Raw genomic sequence first — 25,498 nt, forward strand, 5'->3', positions numbered from 1 at the left:
GAGGGACTGTTCAATGTAACCTACAAAGAGGCAGGCATAGCTTGGGCCCATGCAGGTACCCATGGCCGCCCCCTATGTCTGTAGGAAGTGGGAGCAAACCGGTCCCCAAGCCTCCGCTTGGTTTTCCCAATGTAGAGGAAGCCACACCAGGTACAGTGGATACAGTATACTACATTGGCAGATGTGCGGGCGAACATCTGCTTAATATGGAAAATCATCTTGGCGTTCGCAACAAACAACTGCACCTCCCAGTCGCGAACCACTTTAACTCCCCCCTCCCATTCCTCAAAAGAGAAAAGAAGATAGGTGGAATGGAGAGTATAGGTGGGGAGGGAGGGAGGGAGGGGATAGGTCCGTCCAGGGAGGATGGACAGGTCAAGGGGGCGGGATGAGGTTCGTAGGTAGGAAATGGAGGTGCGGCTTGAGGTGGGAGGAGGGGATAGGTGAGAGGAAGAACAGGTTAGGGAGGCTGAGACGAGCTGGGCTGGTTTTGGGATGCAGTGAGGGAAGGGAAGATTTTGAAGCTGGTGAAGTCCACAGTGATACCATTGGGCTGCAGGGTTCCCAAGCCTCAGACGACATGTCTATCATGGGCCTCCTGCAGTGCCACAATGATGCCACCCGAAGGTTGCAGGAACAGCAACTCATATTCTGCTTGGGAACCCTGCAGCCCAATGGTATCAATGTGGACTTCACCAGCTTCAAAATCTTCCCTTCCCCCACTGCATCCCAAAACCAGCCCAGCTCGTCTCAGCCTCCCTAACCTGTTCTTCCTCTCACCTATCCCCTCCTCCCACCTCAAGCCGCACCTCCATTTCCTACCTACGAACCTCATCCCGCCCCCTTGACCTGTCCATCCCCTCCCTCCCTCCCCACCTATACTCTCCATTCCACCTATCTTCTTTTCTCTCCACCTTCGGTCCGCCTCCCCCTCTCTCCCTACTTATTTCAGCACCTTCTCCCCATCCCTCTCTCTGATGAAGTGTCTAGGCCCGCAACGTCAGCTTTTGTTCTCCTGAGATGCTGCTTGGCCTGCTGTGTTCATCCACCTCCAAAACTTTGTTATCTTGGATTCTCCAGCATCTGCAGTTCCCATTATCCCTGTTTACAAAGATGTTGCCTGGATTGGGGTGAACACGCTATGATGAGAAGTTTGACAGACTTGTTGTTTTCATTTAAGGCTTGGGTTTAAGTTCTGAGGAAGGGTCACTGGACCTGAAATGTTAACTCTGATTTCTTACCACAGATGCATCCAAACCTGCTGAGCTTTTCCAGCATTTTTTGTTTTTGTTTTTGTTTTGGGTTGTTTTAGTTAGTGTGTTCGATGCTGAGGGGCTACCTGATTCAGGTGTCCAAAATTGAGAGGCATTGAAAAAATGGATAGTTGGCGTCTCTTTCCTGGGTTGGGAATATCAAGCACAATGTGGCATAGGGGAAAAGTTTGAAGGTGATGAGGGAGGAAAGTTTTTTTGACACAGAGGGTGGTAGCTGAATTCATTTCCAGGCGAGGTATTAGAAGCAGAGTAGTAGCAGCGATTAAGAGACACTTGAACAGACACAGGTGGAGAATAGAGGAATATGGGCCACTTGCAGGCAGTTGGGATTTAGTTTAGAATGGTGTCATGGTTGCCTGAAGAGCCTGTTACTGTGTTGTACTGTTTAATGTGGCAAGTAATTTTTACCACATAAGTATTGCATAATAACCATCTCCTGATGAGAGAAAAATCAGCCATCATCCTTTAACATGCAGTGGCATTATTATTGCTGAATCTCCCAGTTTCAACAGCCTAGGGTTTGCTAATGACCAAGAAGCTGTGCTGGATAAGCTCTTTAAATACTGAAGGTACAAGTACAGATCAGAGCCTCGGAATTCTGTGGAAAATAACTCTCATCATAACTCCTCAAGGCTTGTGTATCATCATGAGTCAACGTCAGGACTGTGACGGAACAGTGTCCATTTGACAAAAAATTGCAACTCCAACAACACTCATGTACTATCCAGGGTAAAACAGTCTGCTTGATTGGCACCCCATGCAACAATTCCAACCATTACTGTCTCCAGTATAAGTGACTGAGCAGAAGTGCAAAGGTAAAATCGTCATAGTCTTATCAGACCATAGTGTTGCTTCTCATTAGAGAGAGACAACTAGTGGTGGTTTAACCTGAGGGTCACCATGCTTCAGGCAAGGAGAGAGATTGAGAAGGAGAATCCTTCATGGTAGCTTGGAGTGGAAATAGAACATATGCTCTTGGCATCACTCTGCATTACAAACTAGTCATTCAGCAAACTGACACCCCAAAAATGTGTACCATCCTCAAGATTACAAGTGACCAAGGCTATTTGGACAGCACATTCCACATTGGCAACCTCTACAATCTACAGTAAAAAGATAGCAGATGCATGGGAACACCCCTGCATGTTCCCTCCAAGCCACACCAGCCTGGATATGTAACATCATTCCTTGATGTAGCTGGTACCACGTGAAATTTCCCACATAACAGCATTGTGGAGTCCCAATACTGTATGGGCTGCATTGGTTCAAATGATAGATTGCCACCACTTGCTCTTTGGGAATTACGGATCTGAAGTGAAGACTGGTCGAGTCAGTAAATCCCACGTTCGGAGGAATGAATTTAAAAAGTATCACATGGCCTTTATGGCTTTCTTCTGGTCCATGGCTGATCCATTTTGATAATCCAGCTTTGATTCTGGCTTCTTCCTTTCTATGTGACTGTCTTCCTTGGACATGCATTTTTAAAACTCTGATTTTGAACCAGTGTTTCATTATATGTCATTTTTATGAATGTAGCTCACCTATTTTTTTGATTCTCCTGAGAAGTGAAAGTCACCTCATTACAAGAAAGATGTGGAAGCGTTAGAAAAGGTGCAGAGTAGACTTATCAGGATGTTGCCTGGAATGGAGGGCCGGTCTTATGAGGAAAGGTTGGGAGCTAGAGCTTTTCTCTTTAGAACAATGAAGGATGAGAGGTGACTTGATAGAGGTGCACAAAATGATCACAGGTATAGACAGAATGGATAGCCAGTGATTTTTTTTCCCCTAGGGTGTAATGAGGGGGCATAGTTTTAAAGTGTGTGGAAGTAGATATAGGGGAGACGTCAGAGGTAGGTTCTTTGCTCAGAGCGTGGTAGGGCCTTGGAATGCATTGCCGGAGAGGGTAGTGGAGTCGGCCTCATTTGGGGCATTTAAGCAGTGATTAGTTAGGCATATGGATGACAGTATATAGTAGGGGTGGAGGTTAGATAGACCTTATGTTTAGGGTAAAAGTGCGGTGCAACATTGTGGGCTGAAGGGCTTGTACTGTGCTGTACTGTTCTCTGTTCTAAGTGCACTTGGAGATTCAATCGTATTAAATGTGCAATATTGATACGAATTCTTGTCCTTGCCAGAGAGATCGTTAGATCTCAGCAAGGATTATTTCATTGTCGTTGTGGTTTATTTCAAGGTCATTAGCAATTCTGGGGAAGGGTCACCAGACCACAAACGTTAACTCTCTTTTCTCCCTCACAGATGCTGCCAGACCTCCTGAGCTTTTCCAGCAACTTTGTTTTTGTACAAATTCTCTGTCATTGGGTTTGGATTGAAACAGAGTAATATTGAGCAACTGTAACATATATAGGAGAGAAATTGAAAGTAGGACAATATGGTGTGTCAATTATTGATTATTGGGATATCCTTCACCGTTTCTAGAATAGGGGTGCATATTTCAAGTACAGGTATTTTTCACTTCAACTGTATCTGGGTAGGATTGGGAAAATTGTAAGTCTTCCTATCTCCAACCCATACCTTGTGTAACCTAGGGGGGGAAAAAACTATCCAGACTAGACCACCTGAGTTCAAAGCATGGCCAAACATTTCAAGATAGCCTATCAATTTTCACCCCAACAATTAACTGCCATGAGAGATAGTAGGAACTGCCGGTGCTGGAGAATCTGAGATAATAGGTGTGGAGCTGGATGAACACAGCAGGCCAGGCAGCATCAGAGGACCAGGATGGCTGACGTTTTGGGTCTGGACCCTTCTGCAGAAGTGGGGGAGGGGAAGGGGACTCTGAAATAAATGGAGAGAGGGGGAGGTGATGATAGAACGTGGGTAGAGGAGCACATCGGTGGATTGAAGATGGACAGGTCGAGGAGGCGGGGATGAAGCCCACACAGATGAGTGTAGGTAGGGAGTTGGGATGGGGATTCATCAGTGAGGAGGGCGGGTCAGGTAGGTGGGAGGGAAGACAGACAGATCAAAAAGATGGGGATGAGGCTAGTAGGTAGGGGGTGAGGTTGGTCAGTGAGATGAGATGAGCGGAGAGGTGGGAGAAAAGACAGATGGGTCAAGGAGGTGAGGACGAAAGAGAGGAGCTGGCCTTGGGATGAAGTCAGGGATGGGGAGATTTTGAAGCATGTAAAGTCCACATTGAGACCATTGGGCTGCAGGCTTCCCAGGCGGAATATGATCTGCTGTTCCTCCAGTTTCTGGATGCCATAGTTGTGACACTGGAGGAGGTCAAGTATGGACATGTCGTCCAGGGAGGGGGAGTTGAAGTGGTTTGCGAGTGGAAAGTGTTGTCGTTTGTTGCGAACCAAACATAGGCGCTCTACAAAGCGGTCTCCAAGCCTCCGCTTGGTCTCACTGATGTAGAGGAGGCTGCATCAGGAACAGTGAATACAATAGACCATGTCAGTTGATGTGCAGGTGCACATCTGTCTGATGTGGAAGGTTGTTTTGGGGCCTCGGATGGAGGTGAGGGGGGAGGTGTAGCACCTCCTGCAATTGCAGGGAAAGGTGCCGGGAGAGGTGAGGCTAGGGGGGAGTGTGGAGTGCACTAGGGAGTTGAGAAGAGAGTGGTCTGTCTGGAAGGCAGATATGGGTGGGGAGGGAAATATATCCTTCATAATGGGGTCAGAATGCAGGTGTTGGATGTGGCAGAGAATGATACGTTGAATTCAGAGGTTAATGGGGTGATACGTGAGGACAAGGGGAATTCTGTCTACTTTTATTGTGGGGAGGGGGTGTGAGGGCAGAGGTGCGGGAAACAAGAGATGCAGTCAAGGGCATTTTTGACCTCTGGAGGGGAGAAGTTGCAGTCCTCCCACCTCACTGAGCAATTTGCACCACTACTTACCTGCACTCACCAATTGCCATCTCACCTACCTCCCTCAGCCCCTCTTATTCCGCCCCCCCGACCTGTCCGTCTTCTCTCCTCCAATCCGCTCCACCCACCTCACCTGGCTAATCCCACCACTTCCTACGTGCACGCACTTCTACTAGCCTCAAAATCTCCCCACCCCGGCCTCATCCCAAGACCAGCCCTCCCTCTTAACCCCGCCTCCCTGACTTGTCCATTTTTTCTCCCACCTGTCTGCTCCTCCCACCTCGCTGACCAATTCCCACCACTACCTACCTGCTATCACCACCTCAGCTGCCTTTCCCAGCTCAACCTCCCCCCTCCTCTATTTATTTCAGAGCCCCCTTTTCCTCCCCCATTTCTGAAGAACGGCCCTGACCCGAAATATCAGCTTTCCCCTTCCTCTGAAGCTGCCTCGCCTGCTGAGTTCCTCCAGCTCCACACTGTTAATACAAGTATGTTCCTCCTTACAGGTGACCAGAACTGCACACAGTTTTTAGTGCGATCTTTCCAATGCACTGTGAAATTGTAGCAAAGCCTCTTTGCTTATGTTCTTAGTTCCATTGCCGTAAAGGCCAAAATTATACTTGCTTTGAGCCCTTGCTGTAGTTGCATGCTTATCTTTTTATGATTATAAGCACATCCACTTCTCTCTATACCACAGCATTCTGCTGCGACTTTCTATTTTTGAAGATGAATGGCTTTTATTTAACACAAATAATCAAAAAGTCAGTGTACCAATAGCCATGGAAAGATGCAGCAAAGACTGAAAATATGTTATTGTAGTTTGGAGACTTAAGTTGCAATATGGAACAAAAATAGATTTTTATTTTACAGTTCTGTGATACGAACAATGTTTTATTAATATATAACAATGTCATAAAGTCATTTTGAACAGTGAGCTAAACAAACCATTTCCAAGAATTCATATGAATTTACTTTGCCTGTCATTTAGCTATGTTACCTGTTCTGAAACACATTGGGAGATAATTACTGACATGTTTTCTGACTTGAGTTTTACAATACACAGAAAGGGATCTGACTTGTTCAGTGTTGCCATCAGCTGGGATCATGAAACATTTGTGCTTTTATTTTCAGGATTGGAGTCTTCAGTACAAGAAAGCTAATGGGTCATCTGAGAAGAACAAGAAAAAGTTAAGTGCAGGAAGTGAAAGCCGAGTTACAAATGACATCTCTCCTGAATCTTCTCCAGGGGTTGGCCGACGAAGAGGTAAAACCCCCAAGAGTTATCCTCCTACAAAGCATGCATCTCGTTTCAGTGTTCCAGACTCAGCAGAGCTTGAGAGGCTGAAACAGCGTATAAATTTCAGTGATTTGGACGAGGTGAGTTAACAGATTAAATTCTGCCTCCGAGATATCTTAATCTGCATTTTTAGTAACCTTTTTGAAAACATTCAGTAAATTCATTTTTTCAGATTGAAATTTAGGAGAAAATGTTCAAATTAGCAAATATGCTCGATGGGAGTTTGTGGATGGAATGAGAATGTCCCTCCCTTCTTTGTTCAAAAATAGAACTTTCACTGCCCAAGTGCTAGTTAAGTCTTTAAGTGCTCACTTTCTCAAAGAAAATTAGAGGTAATGCAGCGACCACAACACTGGTTTGTAGAAATTACTTAAACTGAATAAATCATATGTTTGGTTAATCTGCTAGCCAATATCTCCCTTTTAAAGGGGCTTTGGGAACATAAACTGTCACATTTAAATGCACCAGGCACAGCTGAAGTAGTATCATTTGTCACCTATTATAGGCACTATATAGGTTCGTTATAGGTTGAGCAAATTAGCAATGTAGAGAATTGTGTCACACTGTGGTTTGTGCTTTGTAAAAGGAGGAAAGGCTTTGAGGAGCCAGGAATTGAGTTATATGTCATTGATTTCCCAGCCCCTGACCTGCTTTTGCAGCCACAGGCTTTGATATGGCTGATTCGGTTCAGTTTCTGGTAAATAGTACGCCCCAGGATGATGATGGGAGAATTCAGTGATTGTAAAGCTGTTGAATCTGTCAAGGGGAGATGATTTGAATTTTGATTGTTGCTGTTTGTCATCGTCTGTCATTTGTCTGACAGGAATGCAACTAACCACTTAAAAACAGAAGCGTGAATGTTGAATAATTGGAACTGGAAGCATAATTAATCATACTTAATAAGAATAAAGGCTTATTATTGCTTGTATGAAAAGATACACTATAATTTAAAATATTCTTTTACACTGAATATTTTGATGTTTTTCATTAGCGGAGTATTGGGAGTGATTCTCATGGCAGAGCCACAGCTGCAAACAATCAGCGACCACCTGTTGAAAATAGAAAACCATTCAACTTTCTCCAACAACAAATCAACAGCAACAAGAGCAAGGAACTTGATATAAATCCACAAAGAAGAGAAGCTAAGCTGCCTACAGCAAGGATGGATTTGTTTGCATCCATAAACAAAGATCTGTTGCCCAGTGATCAAGCCTCACTTAGAGATGATCAAGGAGAATCTGAAATAGAGAGTAGTCAGGTGAGATATTTAAATTTCCAGTTATGTTTGATGGGTTAGAGTGAAATAATAATTCTTGGTGGTTTGGAGGGTGGAAAAATGGATCCAAATAATTAAGTGTTTGATTTGAATGTTACTAGTTTTCTTCAGTCGGATGCCTTAAAGTTATCAGTGTTCGTAGTGAGGCAACAAGAAAGAAATGCCAAATAGTAGAAGGCATCAGTCTCTGGTGAGAAGGGAAAAAGTTTAAAGGAGATGTGTGAGGAAAGTTTTTTTTTTACACCGAGGGTGATAGGTGTCTGGTGTGAGCTGCTGGGGAGGTGGTAGGAACAGATGTGTGAACCAAGTTTGAGACATTAAGACGGACATGAAAAGGCAGGCAGTAGTGGGATATGGACTATGGAATTTGTTTAGAATGGCATCATGTTCGGCACAGATACGGTGGTATGAACTGCCTGTTCATGTGCTGTATTGTTCTTTGCTCTAAAAAAGTAATCTTCTTACACCATTCCCTTCCTAGAAACTCATTTAATAGCTTTTTGCTTTGTTTAGTATAGCAAATGATTGGTTTAGAATTTGTAAAGCGTTAATCCGCTAATATCTTTCTCCATGTAAATTTATTTTTAAGTTGTATCCTACATTTCTGTTGGCATCCTATTTGTTCATACTGAATGGTGCTAGAGTGATATTGTCTTGTCTCAACTGTTGATATGATTATATCAAAAATTATGCTGGGTGGAAAATTGATTTTTGTCTTCACAATGCCAAAGCCTTTTACTCTTAAGAATTACTGAGTTTGTATTCATTCAAAATCATGCAAAAATATGATTTCATTTACTTTACCTGATCTCTTCGAACATTCTAAAGTAACTTTGCAACAAGGTATTCGATCAGCTCTGAACCTTTGAGTGAAGGTTACATGGTATAAATTGATTTCGTAGGTGCTGGACAAACCTCAGCACTTTGACTTGAGTGAGAAAACTATAGCTTGAGCAAAAGTCTAGCCACCTGAATAGAGCACTGAGGAAACCCTTTCAGGTGAAACATCAAACTGTGCCATAGTCTGCCCTGTTGAGGTGAATGTAATCTATTACTAGACGCGAGTCAAAGAGCAAAGAGCTTTGATGTCCAAACCAACATTTAACTCTCAAATAAAAAGATTTAAAAAGGAAACCCATGTCACTCATCTCATTTGTCGCTATGTTGCCCTAAAGTGCATCATGACCACACTTCAAAAGTACTTCATTCGCTATTAAGCTTTGAGTCATCCAAACATTGTGAGAAGTACTGTATAAATGCATGTTCTTTTTGTAAACAGTTTCTGAAATTATTGCAGGGAAGATTTCCTTCCTGTCATGTTTTTTGGGACTATGGTGATTTGCAGTTCAATGCTTTCATCAATTGGAATCCGATCTTGTTTCTCACGTTATGTCTTTTTTTTGAAAATTACAGATTAAGGTCATTAGCACCCTTGGGCAACTGTCTGTGTGGAGTTTGCCCTTTCTTCTCGTGTCTGCTTGGATTTCTGCTGGAGTGCTTGGGTTTCGTCCCACAGTCCAAAGATGTGTGGGTTAGGTGGATGGGCCTTGCTAAATTGCCCATAGTGTCCAGGAGTGTGTAAGCTAGGTGGATTAGCTATTGGACATATACGGTTGCAGGGAAAGGGTAGGAGGATGGGTCTGGGTGGGATGGCAGTGTGACTAGTTGGGCCGAATGGCCTGTTTCCACACTGTCACGATTCTATGATCTGCCACTCATTCTGACAGACAGTTGGCTAAGCAACTAAAATAATTCTTTAACTTTGTAATGCATCTTGACCCTGTGCTTATGATGCATCAAATGTGCACTAAAATAGTTCACTCCTGCCTTACTCCACTACAGTTCACCTACTGTCACAATAAATCATGGCAGATGCCATCTCCCTGGCCCTACACTCATCTTGGAACATCTGGATATCAAGGACATTTGTGTAAGACTCCTATTTATTAAGTTTGGTTCCACCTCGAACACCATAATTCCAACCAAACTCATCTCCGAACTCTGAGACCAAGGAGTCTGCACCCCCGCAACTGGGATCCTTGACTTCCTGACCGGCAGACTACACTCGGTAGGGATAGGCAACAGCACCACTACATAATAATTCTCAATACCCATGCCTCATAAGGCTATGTACTCAGCCCCTTACTATACTCCTTATACAGTAAAGGCTGTCTGCCAAATTCAGCCCTAACACCATTTACAAATTTGCTGATGACACCACCTTAGTTGATCAGATCGCAAACAATGACAAGACAGAGTACAGGACGGCGATAGACAGCTTAATGCTATGGTGTAAAGACAACAGTCTCCTTCAGTGTCGGCAAAATGAAGGAGCTCGTCGTCGACTTCCAGAAGTGGAGTGGAGGACATGCCCCATCTGTATCAATGTTGCTGAGGTGAAGGTGGTCGAGAGCATCGAGCCCAGAGGAGTCAGTATTACCAATGGCTATGTTGATGCTACAGTCAAGAAAGAACATCAATGCCTCTACTGCTTCAGAAGGCCAAGGAAATTCAGCATATCCACAATGACTTTTATTAATTTTTATAGATGTATCATAGAAAGCATCCTATCGGGATACATCACAGCTTGGAATGGCAACTGCTGTGCCCAAGAATGCATGTAAGTCCAGAGAGCTGTGAATGCTACCAGTCAATCAAGAAAACCAGCCTTCCTTCCATTGACTCTGCCTATGCTTCTCACTTCCCTGGGAAGTGGGGCCGAATGGGAAGCAGCCAGCAAGGTCCAAGACCCCTCCCGCCCTGGTTAAATTTTTTTTCCACCCTCTTTCATCGGGCAGAAAATACAAAAGTTTGAAAATACATACCAACAAATTCAATCACAGCTCCTTCCCTGAAGTAATCAGTCTGGTGAATAGACATCTCGTATGATGGAGTTGATTTTTCTCTACACTTCTCTGTAGCCGTAACATTATAGTCTGCATTCTGATTGTTACTCTGTATTATGTAAGGTATGGTTTGTCTGGTAAGCACGCTAAACAATACTTTTCATTATCTTGTTGCATGTGACCAATAATAAATCAAATCAATTAGAATTTTTTTTTATTTCACAGACTGCATATATTTGTTTTGATTAATAGGTTGTGAGCAGACTTATTCAGATTCGGGATTACATTAGCAAGGCTCATTCTATGCGGGATGACCTAATGGAAAAAAATGAAAGATCTGCTAATGTTGAACGTTTGTCTGAGCTGATAGACCATTTAAAAGAACAAGAAAAATCCTACATGAAATTTTTACAAAACATGCTGGTATGTTTTCCAACTTAGGGAATTTTCAGTAGTAAAATGTAGTATTTCTGGCTTGTTTGCCTAATTATGTGCAGCTTGATTTCATATACCATAACCTATAATCCCCGAGGTTTGTTGTTGGGGGAGTACTTTGGGAGTAGAGACAACCCTGGTAATTATAGACCAGTGAGCCTTACCTCAGTTGTTGGTAAAGTGTTGGAAAAGGTTATAAGAGATAGGCGTTATAATCATGTAGAAAAGAATAATTTGATTCGGGATAGTCAGCATGGTTTTGTGAAGGGTAGGTCATGCCTCACAAACCTTATTGAGTTCTTTGAGAAGGTGACCAAACAGGTAGATGAGAGTAAACCGGTTGATGTGTTGTATGTGGATTTCAGCAAGGCGTTCGATAAGGTTCCCCACAGTAGGCTATTGTACAAAATGCGGAGAAATGGGATTGTGGGGGATATAGCAGTTTGGATTGGAAATTGGCTTGCTGAAAGAAGGTGGTAGTTGATGGGAAATGTTCATCCTGGAGACCAGTTACTAGTGGTGTACCGCAAGGGTCGGTGTTGGGTCCACTGCTGTTTGTCATTTTTATAAATGATCTGGATGAGGGCGTAGAAGGATGGGTTAGTAAATTTGCAGATGACGCTAAGGTCGGTGGAGTTGTGGATAGTGACAAAGGATGCTGTAGGTTACAGAGAGATATAGATAAGCTGCAGAGCTGGGCTGAGAGGTGGCAAATGGAGTTTAATGCAGACAAGTGTGAGGTGATGCACTTTGGTAGGATGAACCGGAATGCAAAGTACTGGGCTAATGGTAAGATTCTTAGTAGTGTAGATGAACAGAAGAGATCTTGGTGTCCATGTACACAGATGCTTGAAAGTTGCCACCCAGGTTGACAGGGCTGTTAAGAAGGCATGCAGTGTTTTAGCTTTTATTAATAGAGGGATCGAGTTCTGGAATCAAGAGTTTATGCTGCAGCTGTACAAAACTCTGGTGCGGCTGCACTTGGAGTATTGTGTACAGTTCTGGTCACCGCATTACAAGAAGGATGTGGAAGCTTTGGAAAGGGTGCAGAGGAGATTTACTAGGATGTTGCCTGGTATGGAGGGAAGGCCTTAGGAGGAAAGGCTGAGGGACTTGAGGATGTTTTCATTAGAGAGAAGAAGGTTGAGAGATGACTTAATTGAAACATATAAAATAATCAGAAGGTTAGATAGGGTGGATAGGGAGAGCCTTTTTCCTAGGAAGGTGACGGCGAGCACAAGGGGGCATAGCTTTAAATTGAGGGGTGAAAGATATAGGACAGATGTCAGAGGTAGTTTCTTTACTCAGAGAGTAGTAAGGGAATGGAATGCTTTGCCTGCAATGGTAGTAGATTCGCCAACTTTAAGTTAATTTGAGTCATCATTGGACCAGCCTATGGACGTACATGGAATAGTGTAGGTTAGATGGGCTTGAGATTGGTATGACAGGTCGGCACAACATCGAGGGCCGTAGGGTGTGTACTGTGCTGTAATGTTCTCTGTTCTATGTTCTAATAATGGTTTAATAAAATCACATCATTTGCACAGTTTTAGTTGATGAAGAGGTATGACCATATTATTCAAATGTTAATTATGATGGTTAAAATATTATAGTGCCTAATTCAGTGAGGATCCTCGCTTGTGGTGTTATCTGAATTGATGTATTAGGACTTAAGTTGTGTGGAACACTTGGTTGCCCATTGTATGGAGGGTAGGATTATAGTATTACATTTTGGATTGTTCCAACAAAGAACTGAGGCAGGCGTGGTCACAAAAGACCACTTTCAGTGTTGTAATTATTATGGCTTGCAGGAGGATATGGCCTGCTCAAACGCAGGCAAGAGGAACTAGTTTAGTTTGGGAAACTTGGTCAGCATGGTCAGGTCGGACCAAAGGATCTGTTTCTGTGCTGTATAACTGAATGTTGTAGCACATGTTTAGTATGGACTAAACGTCCGTATGGTGTTTATTTATGATGTTTGACTAATGTGATTTTTTTTCTAAAAATTGTTTCAGGCTAGAGAGAATGAGGATGATGATGTTGGCACAACAGACTCTGCTGTGGGATCTGGTTCTATTGCTGATAGCACATCGCTAAATCTGGATGTTCAATCTGAGGCATCAGATGCAACGGTAAGATGAAAGCCATATAGGATATATGCAAATACTAAGTACAGTTGATGTTATAAGGTGGATTTTATAACACATTTGCAGTCTACTGTGGACAAAAAAATTTTGGAAATAGATTGTACTGAATTTTATCCTCACACACACCACTTTTATTCAAAGAAGTGTATTAAAGTGAGAGCAGATATTGTTTAAAAGTTGCTTATCTTGGGTTTCATGAGCATTTTAATCATAAATGTCTTAACTAAACTGTTTAATAAAGGAGGCATCTCGTAGTCTGAGTGTTCGGCCCTGCATTGAGGACAAGCTAGGAAATGCAGCCTCCCAAGCACAGGGCTCTTCAGTTACCTCAACTCCAAAAAGGGAAACTGACAGGCTTGGTCTGAAAGACAGGAGAGTCTGGCATAGTGGGATTAATGGCAAGGAGCATGGAATTTCCTGCAAGGTACCATTTCATTGCATAGTCCTTGAAACGTGTAATCTGTTGATTTTCAAGTCTTGTTCTGCTGATCCTTTATAATTTTAATTTGATTCCATTATTTGGGTGATTTTTATTATTGGCAGTCGTTCAAATGCATGTAAGAGTTGTATTTGAATTAGTTACAATTATTTTATTTGAGGTTGAAATGCTAATTGAGAGTTAGCTGGTAGTATGAAAACAATCATGGAGCCTTAATTTACGTCTGAAACACTAGAAATGTTTCTTAAGACTTGTAGTCAAGTGTTTCAAGTCTAATCAATTGACCAATTCACCGAAACAAAAGATTATACTTGGGTCCTGCCAACTTAAAAGTACTTCCTTTTGCCCTTTTCTCACTGCCACACCTTATTCCCAACAGGGTTTTCTGAGATTTTATGCCCGATTAGGATGTTAAGTTTCAATCTGCAGCTTCCTTACTCAGGCACCTGGTCCATTCACATCAGTGATTTTCTGTCAAGTAACAAATGAAAGTACTTCATATAAAAGTTTGTATTACTTTTTACAAAGTATATAAGATAGAACATACCATACTAGATACAGGGTAGATTGTTTGGTGATAGCAAGTAGAAAGGAAGTCCTAAGACCATGTCCCCGTGTGTAATAGACAATAGACATTAGGTGCAGGAGTCGACCATTCAGCCCTTTGAGCCAGCACCACCATTCATTATGATCATGGCTGATCATCCACAATCAGTATCCTGTTCCTGCTTTATCCCCATAACCCTTGATTCCACTATCTTTAAGAGCTCTATCTATCTCTCGCTTGAAACTATCCAGAGTGTTGGCCTCCACTGCCTTCTGTGGCAGAGCATTCTATATATCCACCACTCTGGGTGAAGAAGTTTCTCCTCAACTCTGTTCTAAATGGCCTACCTCTTATTTTTAAACTGTGTCCTCTGGTTCTGGACTCCCCCATCAACGGAAACATGGTTCCTGCCTCCAGATTGTCCAATCCCTTAATAATCTTATACGTCTCAATCAGATCCCCTCTCATTCTCCTAAACTCAAGTGTATACAAGCCCAGTCGCTCCAATCTTTCAACATATGATAGTCCCGCCATTCCAGGAATTGACCTTGTGAACCTACACTGCACTCCCTCAATAGCCAGAATGTCCTTCCTCAAATTTGGAGACCAGAACTGCATACAATACTCCAGGTACAGTCTCACCAGGGCCCTGTACAGCTGCAGAAGGACCTCTTTGCTCCTATGCTTAATTCCTCTTATGAAGGCCAGCATGCCATTAGCTTTCTTCACTGCCTGCTGTACCTACGTACATGCTTTCATTGTCTGATGTACAGGAACACCCAGATCTCGTTGAACTTCCCCTTTGCCTAACTTGACTCCAATGAGATGGTAATCGGCTTTCCTGTTCTTGCCACCAAAGTGGAAAACCACACATTTATCCACATTAAACTGCATCTGCCATGCATCCGTCCACTCACCTAGCCTGTCCAAGTCACCCTGTATTCTCATAACATCTTCCTCACACTTCACCCTGCCACCCAGCTTTGTGTCATCAGCAAATTTGCTAATATTACTTTTAATGCCTTCATCTATAATGTATAGTGTAAATAGCTGCAGTCCCAGCACCGAACCTTGTGGAACGCCACTGGACACTGCCTGCCATTCTGAAAGGGACCCGTTTATCACTACTCTTTGCTTCCTGACAGCCAGCCAATTTTCAATCCAAGCTAGTATTTTGCCCCCAATACCATGTGCCCTAATTTTGCTCACTAATCTCCTATGTGGGACTTTATCAAAGGCTTTCTGAAAGTCCAGGTACACTACATCCACTGGCTCTCCCTTGTCCATCTTTATAGTTACATCCTCAAAAAATTACACAAGATTAGTCAAGCACGATTTCCTCTTCGTAAATCCATGCTGACTCTGACCTATCATGTTACTGCTATCCAAATGATTCGTAATTTCATCTTTTATAATTGACTCCAGCATCTCTCCCACCACTGACGTCAGGCTAACCGGTCTATAATTCCCTGTTTTCTCTCTCCCTCCTTTCTTAAAGGTATTATGTTTGTGTTGCTACGTACATATTTTTGTTACTATCCAAGGATTAGGAGAACCAGCACATTAAAAGTTCTCCACTATTGAAACTCTTAACATCTGAAGATTTGTGCGTAAGTTTCATACAAATTGTAACTCTTGATTGGTGGCCTCATTGTAGGCTAATTTAGATGGATGAGCTAAGATACTTTGAAACCTTGATGTTGTTTTGATCTTTTGTGGGGAAGATAGACATAAGTATCCTCTTTAATCTTTGCATTTCTGTGCCTCAGCATCCTAAATCATGGTGGAATCTTTCACCAGTCAAATTTGAGTTGGTGTTGCTACAACCTCCAACATGTAAAATGGAAAAGTAGAAATGTATTGTAGGTTTTTCTGTAATTCTGAAAAGAAGCCCTCAAATTGAGATACCTTTGCGACAAGTAGGTTGAGGAAAAGCTGACTGAAGATGAGGATGATAGAGATGAGGTTATAAAGGGCCAAGGACCATGTTGAAATACTAAATTGAAATTTTACAATGTACTGTATGATCTTAATTTTAGGAAACCATTTCTACAACTAGGGTTATAACTTTGAAAACCCTCGAGCTGCTGGAACACTTGATGCCTTGTTTAGCACAATGTTGAATAAGTCAGTGTACTTCAGTATGATATTAGACATTGAGATAAATTTAGTTAATCAAGTTTGTAGTTGAAGAGGTGGCTGTTAGGCCAGTGATGATGGTGGTTGTGCTGATACAAACAGCAGTATAATTATTTTAACAAAGTGTGGGGGCTGGATGAACACAGCGGGCCAAGCAGCATCTTAGGAGCACAAAGGTTGATGTTTCGGGCCTAGACCCTTCATCAGAAAAGGGGGATGGGGAGAGGATTCTGAAATAAATAGGGAGAGAGGGGGAGGTGGACTGAAGATGGATACGTGGAGAGGAGAGTATGGGTGGGGAGGTAGGGAGGGGATAGGTCAGTCCGGGGAGGACGGACAGGTCAAGGAGGCAGGATGAGGTTAGTAGGTAGGAAATGGAGGTGCGGCTTGAGGTGGGAGAAGGGCATAGGTGAGTGGAAGAATAGGTTAGGCAGGCGGGGACGAGCTGGGCTGGTTTTGGGCTGCAGTGGGCGGAGGAGAGATTTTGAAGCTTGTGAAATCCACATTGATACCATTGGGCTGCAGGGTTCCCAAGCAGAATATGAGTTGCTGTTCCTGCAATCTACAGGTGCCATCATTATGGCACTGCAGGAGGCCCAGGATGGACATGTCGTTTAAGGAATGGGAGGGGGAGTTGAAATGGTTCGTGACTGGGAGGTGCAGTTGTTTACTGCGAAACGAGCGTAGGCGTTCAGAATCCTCTCCTCACCCCCCCCCCCCGCCTTTTCTGATGATGAGTCTAGGCCCGAAACGTCAACTTCTGTGCTCCTAAGATGCTGCTTGGCTTGCTATGTTCATCCAGCCCGACACTTGGTTATCTTGGATTCTCCAGCATCTGCAGTTCCCATTATCTCTGAATATAATTATTTTCTTGGGCTTCAAAAATTATAAGGGCATATTTTAGCCCATCTGAAATGTGTTGCTGTGGAACAAAGTGTGTTTGCTGTTTATGGCCTGGCTGTTTATACCACAAAACTGGGAATTGGATCATTCATGAAAATCTCCTTGTTTAAAGTATGACAACTCTTATTTTCCCATTTTAATTCCAAAATTGAGTTGCCTAGAAGGTGGAACATTTTACCAAAAAAAGCCGTGGTAATTAAGCAAGGTTGCTTGTTGAGCTGCTCAGATATATGACATGTGAAAGACTTGTGAATGCATTCCGAGCTGCCTGTTCACAGTGCAAGCATGATTCTACATTAGGATTCATCAAAGCAGTCCTAATGGCTACCCTGATCAGTGAATTTCTCACTGTATGTTGTGCAAGTTCATGAATGACCCTGAAGCAGCCTCTTTTGGTCCTCGAAAATCCCCAGAGTACCTCAGATTAAGCTTTCATAAAGGTTTGAACAACAGGCAAAACAGTTTAATGCTTCTACCATACAACAGCAACAAGAGTGATGGTTGCCCACTAATAGGAAGCCATCATCAATCCAAAAAGACAGTGAGCCTGTTGCATAGATGAGTAAGCCTCTTTTTAAATTCAGTGCTGGTATGATTCCAGCTGTGTTGGTTGTATGTCTCAAAGACTGGCAGAATGCGTTCAAAAGTATATTGCTTTAGTTGTTTCCAACAAGCAAGAGACTGACCCAACCTCATCAGACTATACTTACAAAACTTAAAACAGCATTTTTATTCAATCAGAATAGTTTGGCCTTGCTGGCTAGTTCAGCACCCCTTAATTGCCCTTAACATAAGCTAACTAGGCTATTTCAAATTTCAGTTAGGAACCACCCACATTGGTGTGGAGTTGGAATTACCTATTGGCCAAACAGGAGATCTCTCTGGCTGAAGTACATCAACGAACCAGCTATGACAAGCAGGCAATTATGTGATCGCTAGTGGTGCAGGGTATGAATGTTTAAGATGATGGGTGGGATGCCAATTAGGCATTAGGTCTCAACTTCTGAAGAAAAGTCACTGGACCTGAAACATTAATTTCACTTACTCTCCACAGCTGCTGCCATAGCTGCTGAGTTTTTCCGGCAATTTCTGATTTTGTTTCTGATTCCAGCATACTCAGTTGTTTGTTTTGTTCAATGTTAGGTAGGGATGAGCTTCTAGAATGTCAGAGCTGAACTCATTCAGGCATTAGATGACACTGATACTGGACTTGAGTTCAGACTTAGGAACAGAATTTAAATTCTTCACCTTCCGTAGTGGAATTTGAACTTTTTTTTGGGAATTCAGGAATTTTACACTGGATTACTAGTTCAGCAACATAACCACAATGGTGCCATTTTCACTACCAATTATTTCTTGAATAGTTCACCACAATTCGCGTCAGGTCGGGGAAAAGTAGGATATGGTAGAATCTTGATTTGATTCACTGGTTGTAGGATTAGGATGCATGCATCCCCAGTTTATTTTCTGTTCACCATGTAACGATGTATAATTCCGTATTGCTTCCTTTCATTCTTACTGTCTTATTTCCTAAAATTTATCAACTTGCATTTTAAAATTAACAGTAGATCTTTTGTCAATTGCTATTTGAGGAAGAAGATACCAAACTGCTCGCACACCAGGTGTGAGGAAGTGTTTCTAAAGCCTTAGACTAATTTGTGGACCATGCCCTAAGTCCTGGACTCAAATGGGAAGGCTAGGTGAGGGGAAAGTGTTCTCCTTACTATTTTACATTTCAGTCATATCACAACCCTCCACTTTTTGACCGACCCATATGTGTGCACAGCAGCCTGCAAAGCATGGTTAGTGTTTCACCCAGTAGAGCTATATGTTGAGACTTCATACTTGTTTACAGGTGGTCAGTATTTATTTATTCGTAATGAAATGGTAGATGTTGTTGAGGACAGAAACCTAGGCAGTGTTTTCTATTAATTTGGGTTTATCAGACAGATAAATTAGGGTCTTTATGTACTTGGATTAAATCTTTAACTTTTGTGATGACCCTAGGAATAGTGGGACTTTGAGCATCAGAAAACTTTCCTAAGTGAGTCATCACAGTCCAAATCAAGAGGGCTGCTTTGTCCTGGGTGGCATCAAGCTTCTTGAGTTGTTTGTTCACTAGTCTATAGAATGTGGGCGTCCCTGATTGGGCCAGCGTTTTACTGCCCACCGGGCATTGCCCTTGAGAAAGTGGTGTTGGGCTGACTTCTTGCACCACTGCATTTTGTTTGGTATGGGTACACCCACAATGCTGTTATGGAGGGAGTTCCAAGATTTTTATACAACGGGAATGATGATATACTCCCAAGTAGGATGGTCAGTTGCTTGGAGGGGAACTTTGCGGGTGATAGTGTTTACATGTATCAGCTGCCCTTGCTTTCTAGATGGTAGTAATTGTTGGTTTGAAAGGTACTGTCTGAAGAACCTTGGTGAATTTCTGCAGTGCATTGGGTGGGTGGTATGTACTGATGCTTCTGCTTGTCAGTGGTGAATGTGAAACATTGAAACAGTGAATGTTTCTGCATGTGACCGCAGTTGGTGAATTGCTTTGTCCTGGGAAGGTGTTATGCTTCTGAAGGTTGGAATGGCACTCATCCAGGCAAATGGGGAATATTCCATGAAACATGTGATTTGTGCCTTTTAGTTGGTGGACATGTTTTGGGGAGTTAGGCGAGTTGCCCGTTGCAGGATTCCAAGCCTGTGACCTCCTGTTAACCTATTGCTTTAAAATCAAATGTTCCGAGATTATACAACATCCCTCTGGAGCAGGTGGGACTTGAACCTTGCTTTTGACAGCATTTTTAACATTCATTCTCTCTGCCACCAAGACAGAGTGGCAGCAATGTATGAGATACACTTGATGCGTTGCAACAACTATTAAAGGCTTTTTTGACTGCACCTTCCAAACTCTGAACCTCTGCCAGCTGAGAGGACAAAGGCAGAAGAACATGAGAATGCCACCACCAGTAATTATGTCACCAATAAATAACTCTGAGATCAAAATCACGGTAGGCCCTTCCTAACAGCACTTTGGGTGTACCTTTACTGTATGGACTGCAGCAGTTCAAGAATGCATCTCTACCTTGAAGACAATTAAGGATGAGCCTAAATGAGAGCCTACCCAATGATGTCCACATTCTACGAATGAATAGAAAACAGTGAGTCGTGTGTTGACAGGTAGAAGTAGTTATGGGCTCATGAATGTTTCACATGCCTTGCAGCTTAACTGGCCTTTTAAAGTAATTGCAGATTTTCATGTTCATCTTCAGGAAGATGATCAGCATCGGAATGCAAAAGAAGAATTGGAAAATTTGAGAAAGCAACATGAACTTTTGAAAAGAATGTTAGAGCAACAAGAACAGTTAAAGACACTTCAAGGAAGACAGGCAGCACTTTTGGCACTACAGCATAAAGCAGAACAGACTATAGTTGGAATGGATGAATCTGGTATACCAAACATTTATTTACAATAGCATGCATATTCGATCTGACCTGGCATATTTATCATCATCACAAACATGTCATTGCAGTAAATGTGAACAGTATTTTTTGGGAAGGGAAGAATGTGTATCACTGATTTCAGTCATTTACCTTCCCTGATTTGAGATTGTTCCCAATCTGCCTGATGTATTGAATTATGCATGATACAGACTCAGTAAAGGAAGCATCCTGTTCAGATGCCTTTCTGGGAAACAAAGAAAGAAATTGGAAAGGAAAGTTTTCCTTCAAAGATGGCAGATTTCGAATTGATTCTCAGAAGGGAAAGAGGACTCTTTTGGTTTAATTTCATAGTTGCTTCAGCTCAAGCTATTATGTACTTCATAGCGTTTTGTTCTTTTGTGGTGCCAGTTTTATATTCAATTGATGGAGCAAGTAGAATGCAGAATCTCTTTACGTAGGATGTTGGGATATTTGGCTGCTGCTAATTCATTAGATTTTGTGGTTCTGTTGCTTAGAACTAAGTTAATTGTTTATGCTAACTGCATTAGTCAAACTTTATTGTTTAACTGATACTCTAATCTTTTCACTGAAAAGCCACGTCGACCCCAGAGTCTTCTATATCAGTGCAAAGAATTGGTTGTATCCAGGCAACTGGAAATTCATGGAATGGGAGTGCAAATGAGGTTCACTGACCAAAGAAGATTGGGATGGAGTGTTGAGATAGCTAGGCTTAATTGTCGTACAATTTCAAAGAATATGTGATCTTATAGAAATATAGCAGCTTGGATGTTTTGGATGCTGTTAATCCAGTGTAGGTGGGAGTTGCACATGGAGACCCTGCTGAAACCACACTGCAGCAGACTTTGAAGGAATTACCCAGAAAATTGAAGATGCCACTGGGCATTTTCGCTACCATAGGAACCCTCCAAAAGTATCCATTTAAGTTCAAGATTTCTGAGGGTTCCAATTGAATCAACAGTCATTCCAGAAAGGCTAAACTATTAAGTACATAAAAAATTACTTTGTCTAACTCCTAAGTAACTCAACAACTGACCTCAAATGTCACTGACATCCCTAAACTGCACCACTTACCACTCCCAGACCATGACCTGATATCCCGTTTTCCCCTGGGATGCTATTTTCGTATTCCAGACCCACTACCCTTGAAATCCTTGGTCCCCTTCTTACTGCACCCTCCAACGGACCAGTCCTTCCCTCTTCTGCTCTGAACCCAAACAGCCTCCTTGGGACCCCTTGCTCAGGGCCTAATCTCCCTTGTCCGACCTGCCACCAGAATGATCCCCCACATTTCCTGGCCCCCTCGTCAGATGTGGTATTCCGCAGCCACCACTCTGACCTACCCGAGTTACTGATACTTACCTGCCCAATTGCAACCTTGCAACCTGAAGCCTACCCCCGACCCACCCATGTCTCATCCTACGTACATATGTAGAATGTAATACATGGTATACTGATGAAAATGAGTTTTGAACATAGAACATAAAACATTACAGCACAGTACAGGCCCTTCGGCCCTCGATGTTGTGCTGACCTGTCATACCGATCTCAAGCCCGTCTAACCCACACTATTCCATGTACGTCCATATGCTCGTCCAATGACGACTTAAATGTACCTAAAGTTGGCGAATCTACTACCATTGCAGGCAAAGCGTTCCATTCCCTTACTACTGTCTGAGTAAAGAAACTACCTCTGACATCTGTCCTATATCTTTCACCCCTCAATTTAAAGCTATGCCCCCTTGTGCTCGCCGTCACCTTCCTAGGAAAAAGGCTCTCCCTATCCACCCTATCTAACCTTCTGATTATTTTATATGTTTCAATTAAGTCATCTCTCAACCTTCTTCTCTCTAGCGAAAACAGCCTCAAGTCCCTCAGTCTTTCCTCGTAACACCTTCCCTCCACACCAGGCAACATCCTAGTAAATCTCCTCTGCACCCTTTCCAGATCTTCCACATCCTTCTTATAATGTGGTGACCAGAACTGTACACAGTACTCCAAGTGCGGCCCCACCAGAGTTTTGTACAGCTTCACCATAACCTCTTGGTTCCGGAACTCGATCCCTCTATTAATAAAAGCTAAAACACTGTATGCCTTCTTAATAGCCCTGTCAACCTGGGTGGCAACTTTCAAGGATCTGTGTACATGGACACCGAGATCTCTCTGCTCATCTACACTAATAAGAATCTTACCGTTAGCCCTGTACTTTGCGTTCTGGTTACTCCTACCAAAGTGCATCACCTCACACTTGTCTGCATTAAACTCCATTTGCCACCTCTCAGCCCAGCTCTGTAGCTTATCTATGTCTCTCTGCAACCTACAGCATCCTTCATCACTATCCACAACTCCACCGACCTTAGTGTTGTCTGCAAATTTACTAACCCATCCTTCTACGCCCTCATCCAGATCATTTATAAAAATGACAAACAGCAGTGGACCCAACACCGACCCTTGCGGTACACCACTAGTAACTGGTCTCCAGGATAAACATTTCCCATCAACTACCACCCTCTGTCTTCTTTCAGCAAGCCAATTTCCAATCCAAACTGCTTTATCTCCCACAATCCCATTCCTCTGCATTTTGTATAATAGCCTATTGTGGGGAACCTTATCGAACGCCTTGCTGAAATCCATATACACCACATCAACCGGTTTACTCTCATCTACCTGTTTGGTCACCTTCTCAAAGAACTCAATAAGGTTTGTGAGGCACAACCTTTCCTTCACAAAACCGTGCTGACTGTCCCGAATCAATTTATTATTTTCTAGATGATTATAAATCCTATCCCTTGTAACCTTTTCCAACACTTTACCAACAACTGAGGTAAGGCTCACTGGTCTATAATTACCAGGGTTGTCTCTACTCCCCTTCTTGAACAGGGGAACCATATTTGCTATCCTCCAGTTATCTGGCACTATTCCTGTAGACAATGATGAGTTAAAGATCAATGCCAGAGGCTTGGCAATCTCCTCGCTGGCTTCCCAGAGGATCCGAGGATAAATCCCATCCGGCCCAGGGGACTTATCTATCTTCACCGTCTGTAGGATTTCTAAGATCTCTTCCTTGTGAACCTCAATCCCACCTAGTCTAGTAGCCTGTATCTCAGTATTCTCCTCGACAACATTGTCGTTTTCTAGAGTGAATACTGTTGAAAAATATTCGTTTAGTGCTTCCCCTATCTCATCTGACTCCACACACTACTTACCACTACTATCCTTGATTGGCCCTAATCTTACTTTCATCATTCTATTATTCCTTAAATACCTATACAAAGCCTTCGGGTTTAAACTGATCCTATCCACCAACAACTTCTCATGTCTCCTCCTGGCTCTTCTGAGCCCTCTCTTTAGGTCTTTCCTGGCTACCTCGTAGCCCTCAAGTGCCCTAACTGAGCCTTCACATCTCATCCTAACATAAGCCTTCTTCTTCCTCTTGACCAGAGATTCCACCTCCTTCGTAAACCACGGCTCCCGCACTCTACAGCTTCCTCCCTGCCTGACAGGTACATACTTATGTCGGACACACAGGAGCTTTTGCTTGAATAAGCTCCACATTTCTAATGTGCCTATCCCCTGCAGTTTCCTTCCCCATTCTATGCTCCCTAAATGTTTAATCTCATCGTAATTGCCTTTCCCCCAGCTATAACTTTTGCCCAGTGGTATACACCTATCCCTTTCCATCACTAAAGTAAACATAACAGAATTGTGATCGCTATCACCAAAGTGCTCACCTACTTCCAAATCTAACATAATAAAATGTGAGGCTGGATGAACACAGCAGGCCAAGCAGCATCTCAGGAGCACAAAAGCTGACGTTTCGGGCCTAGACCCTTCATCAGAGAGGGGGATGGGGAGAGGGAACTGGAATAAATAGGGAGAGAGGGGGAGGCGGACCGAAGATGGAGAGTAAAGAAGATAGGTGGAGAGAGTGTAGGTGGTGAGGTAGGGAGAGGATAGGTCGGTCCAGGGAAGACCGACAGGTCAAGGAGGTGGGATGAGGTTAGTAGGTAGCTGGGGGTGCGGCTTGGGGTGGGAGGAAGGGATGGGTGAGAGGAAGAACCGGTTAGGGAGGCAGAGACAGGTTGGACTGGTTTTGGGATGCAGTGGGTGGGGGGGAAGAGCTGGGCTGGTTGTGTGGTGCAGTGGGGGGAGGGGACGAACTGGGCTGGTTTAGGGATGCAGTAGGGGAAGGGGAGATTTTGAAACTGGTGAAGTCCACATTGATACCATATGGCTGCAGGGTTCCCAGGCGGAATATGAGTTGCTGTTCCTGCAACCTTCGGGTGGCATCATTGTGGCAGTGCAGGAGGCCCATGTGGACATGTCATCTAGAGAATGGGAGGGGGAGTGGAAATGGTTTGCGACTGGGAGGTGCAGTTGTTTGTTGCGAACTGAGCGGAGGTGTTCTGCAAAGCGGTCCCCAAGCCTCCGCTTTGTTTCCCCAATGTAGAGGAAGCTGCACCGGGTACAGTGGATGCAGTATACCACATTGGCAGATGTGCAGGTGAACCTCTGCTTAATGTGGAATGTCATCTTGGGGCCTGGGATGGGGGTGAGGGAGGAGGTGTGGGGACAGGTGTAGCATTTCCTGCGGTTGCAGGGGAAGGTGCTGGGTGTGGTGGGGTTGGAGGGCAGTGTGGAGTGAACAAGGGAGTCACGGAGAGAGTGGTCTCTCCGGAAAGCTGACAGGGGAGGTGATGGAAAAATGTCTTGGGTGGTGGGGTCGGATTGTAAATGGCGGAAGTGTCGGAGGATAATGCGTTGTATCCGGAGGTTGGTAGGGTGGTGTGTGAGAACGAGGGGGCTCCTCTTGGGGCGGTTGTGGCGGGGGCGGGGGCGGGGTGTGAGGGATGTGTTGCGGGAAATCCGGGAGACTCGGTCAAGGGCGTTCTCGATCACTG

General features: G+C 43.5%; 1 protein-coding gene across 7 annotated transcripts in view; it reads left to right on the forward strand.

Annotated features, from left to right (window-relative positions):
• Window positions 1-25,498, forward strand: part of pcm1 (pericentriolar material 1) — a 173,252-nt gene that overhangs the window by 13,072 nt on the left and 134,682 nt on the right. For 5 of the 7 annotated variants that reach the window (XM_059648029.1, XM_059648026.1, XM_059648031.1 and 2 more), the window contains exons 3-8: window positions 6,241-6,486; window positions 7,398-7,664; window positions 10,781-10,951; window positions 12,979-13,095; window positions 13,352-13,534; window positions 20,408-20,585. In XM_059648029.1, the coding sequence (XP_059504012.1) occupies window positions 6,241-6,486; window positions 7,398-7,664; window positions 10,781-10,951; window positions 12,979-13,095; window positions 13,352-13,534; window positions 20,408-20,585 (1,162 nt within the window). The remainder of the gene's footprint in view (window positions 1-6,240; window positions 6,487-7,397; window positions 7,665-10,780; window positions 10,952-12,978; window positions 13,096-13,351; window positions 13,535-20,407; window positions 20,586-25,498) is intronic. The other 2 variants (XM_059648042.1, XM_059648039.1) reach the window with 1 other exon arrangement.

The sequence above is a fragment of the Stegostoma tigrinum genome, chromosome 1 (genome assembly GCF_030684315.1).
Source record: "Stegostoma tigrinum isolate sSteTig4 chromosome 1, sSteTig4.hap1, whole genome shotgun sequence".
NCBI classification, from domain to species: domain Eukaryota; kingdom Metazoa; phylum Chordata; class Chondrichthyes; order Orectolobiformes; family Stegostomatidae; genus Stegostoma; species Stegostoma tigrinum.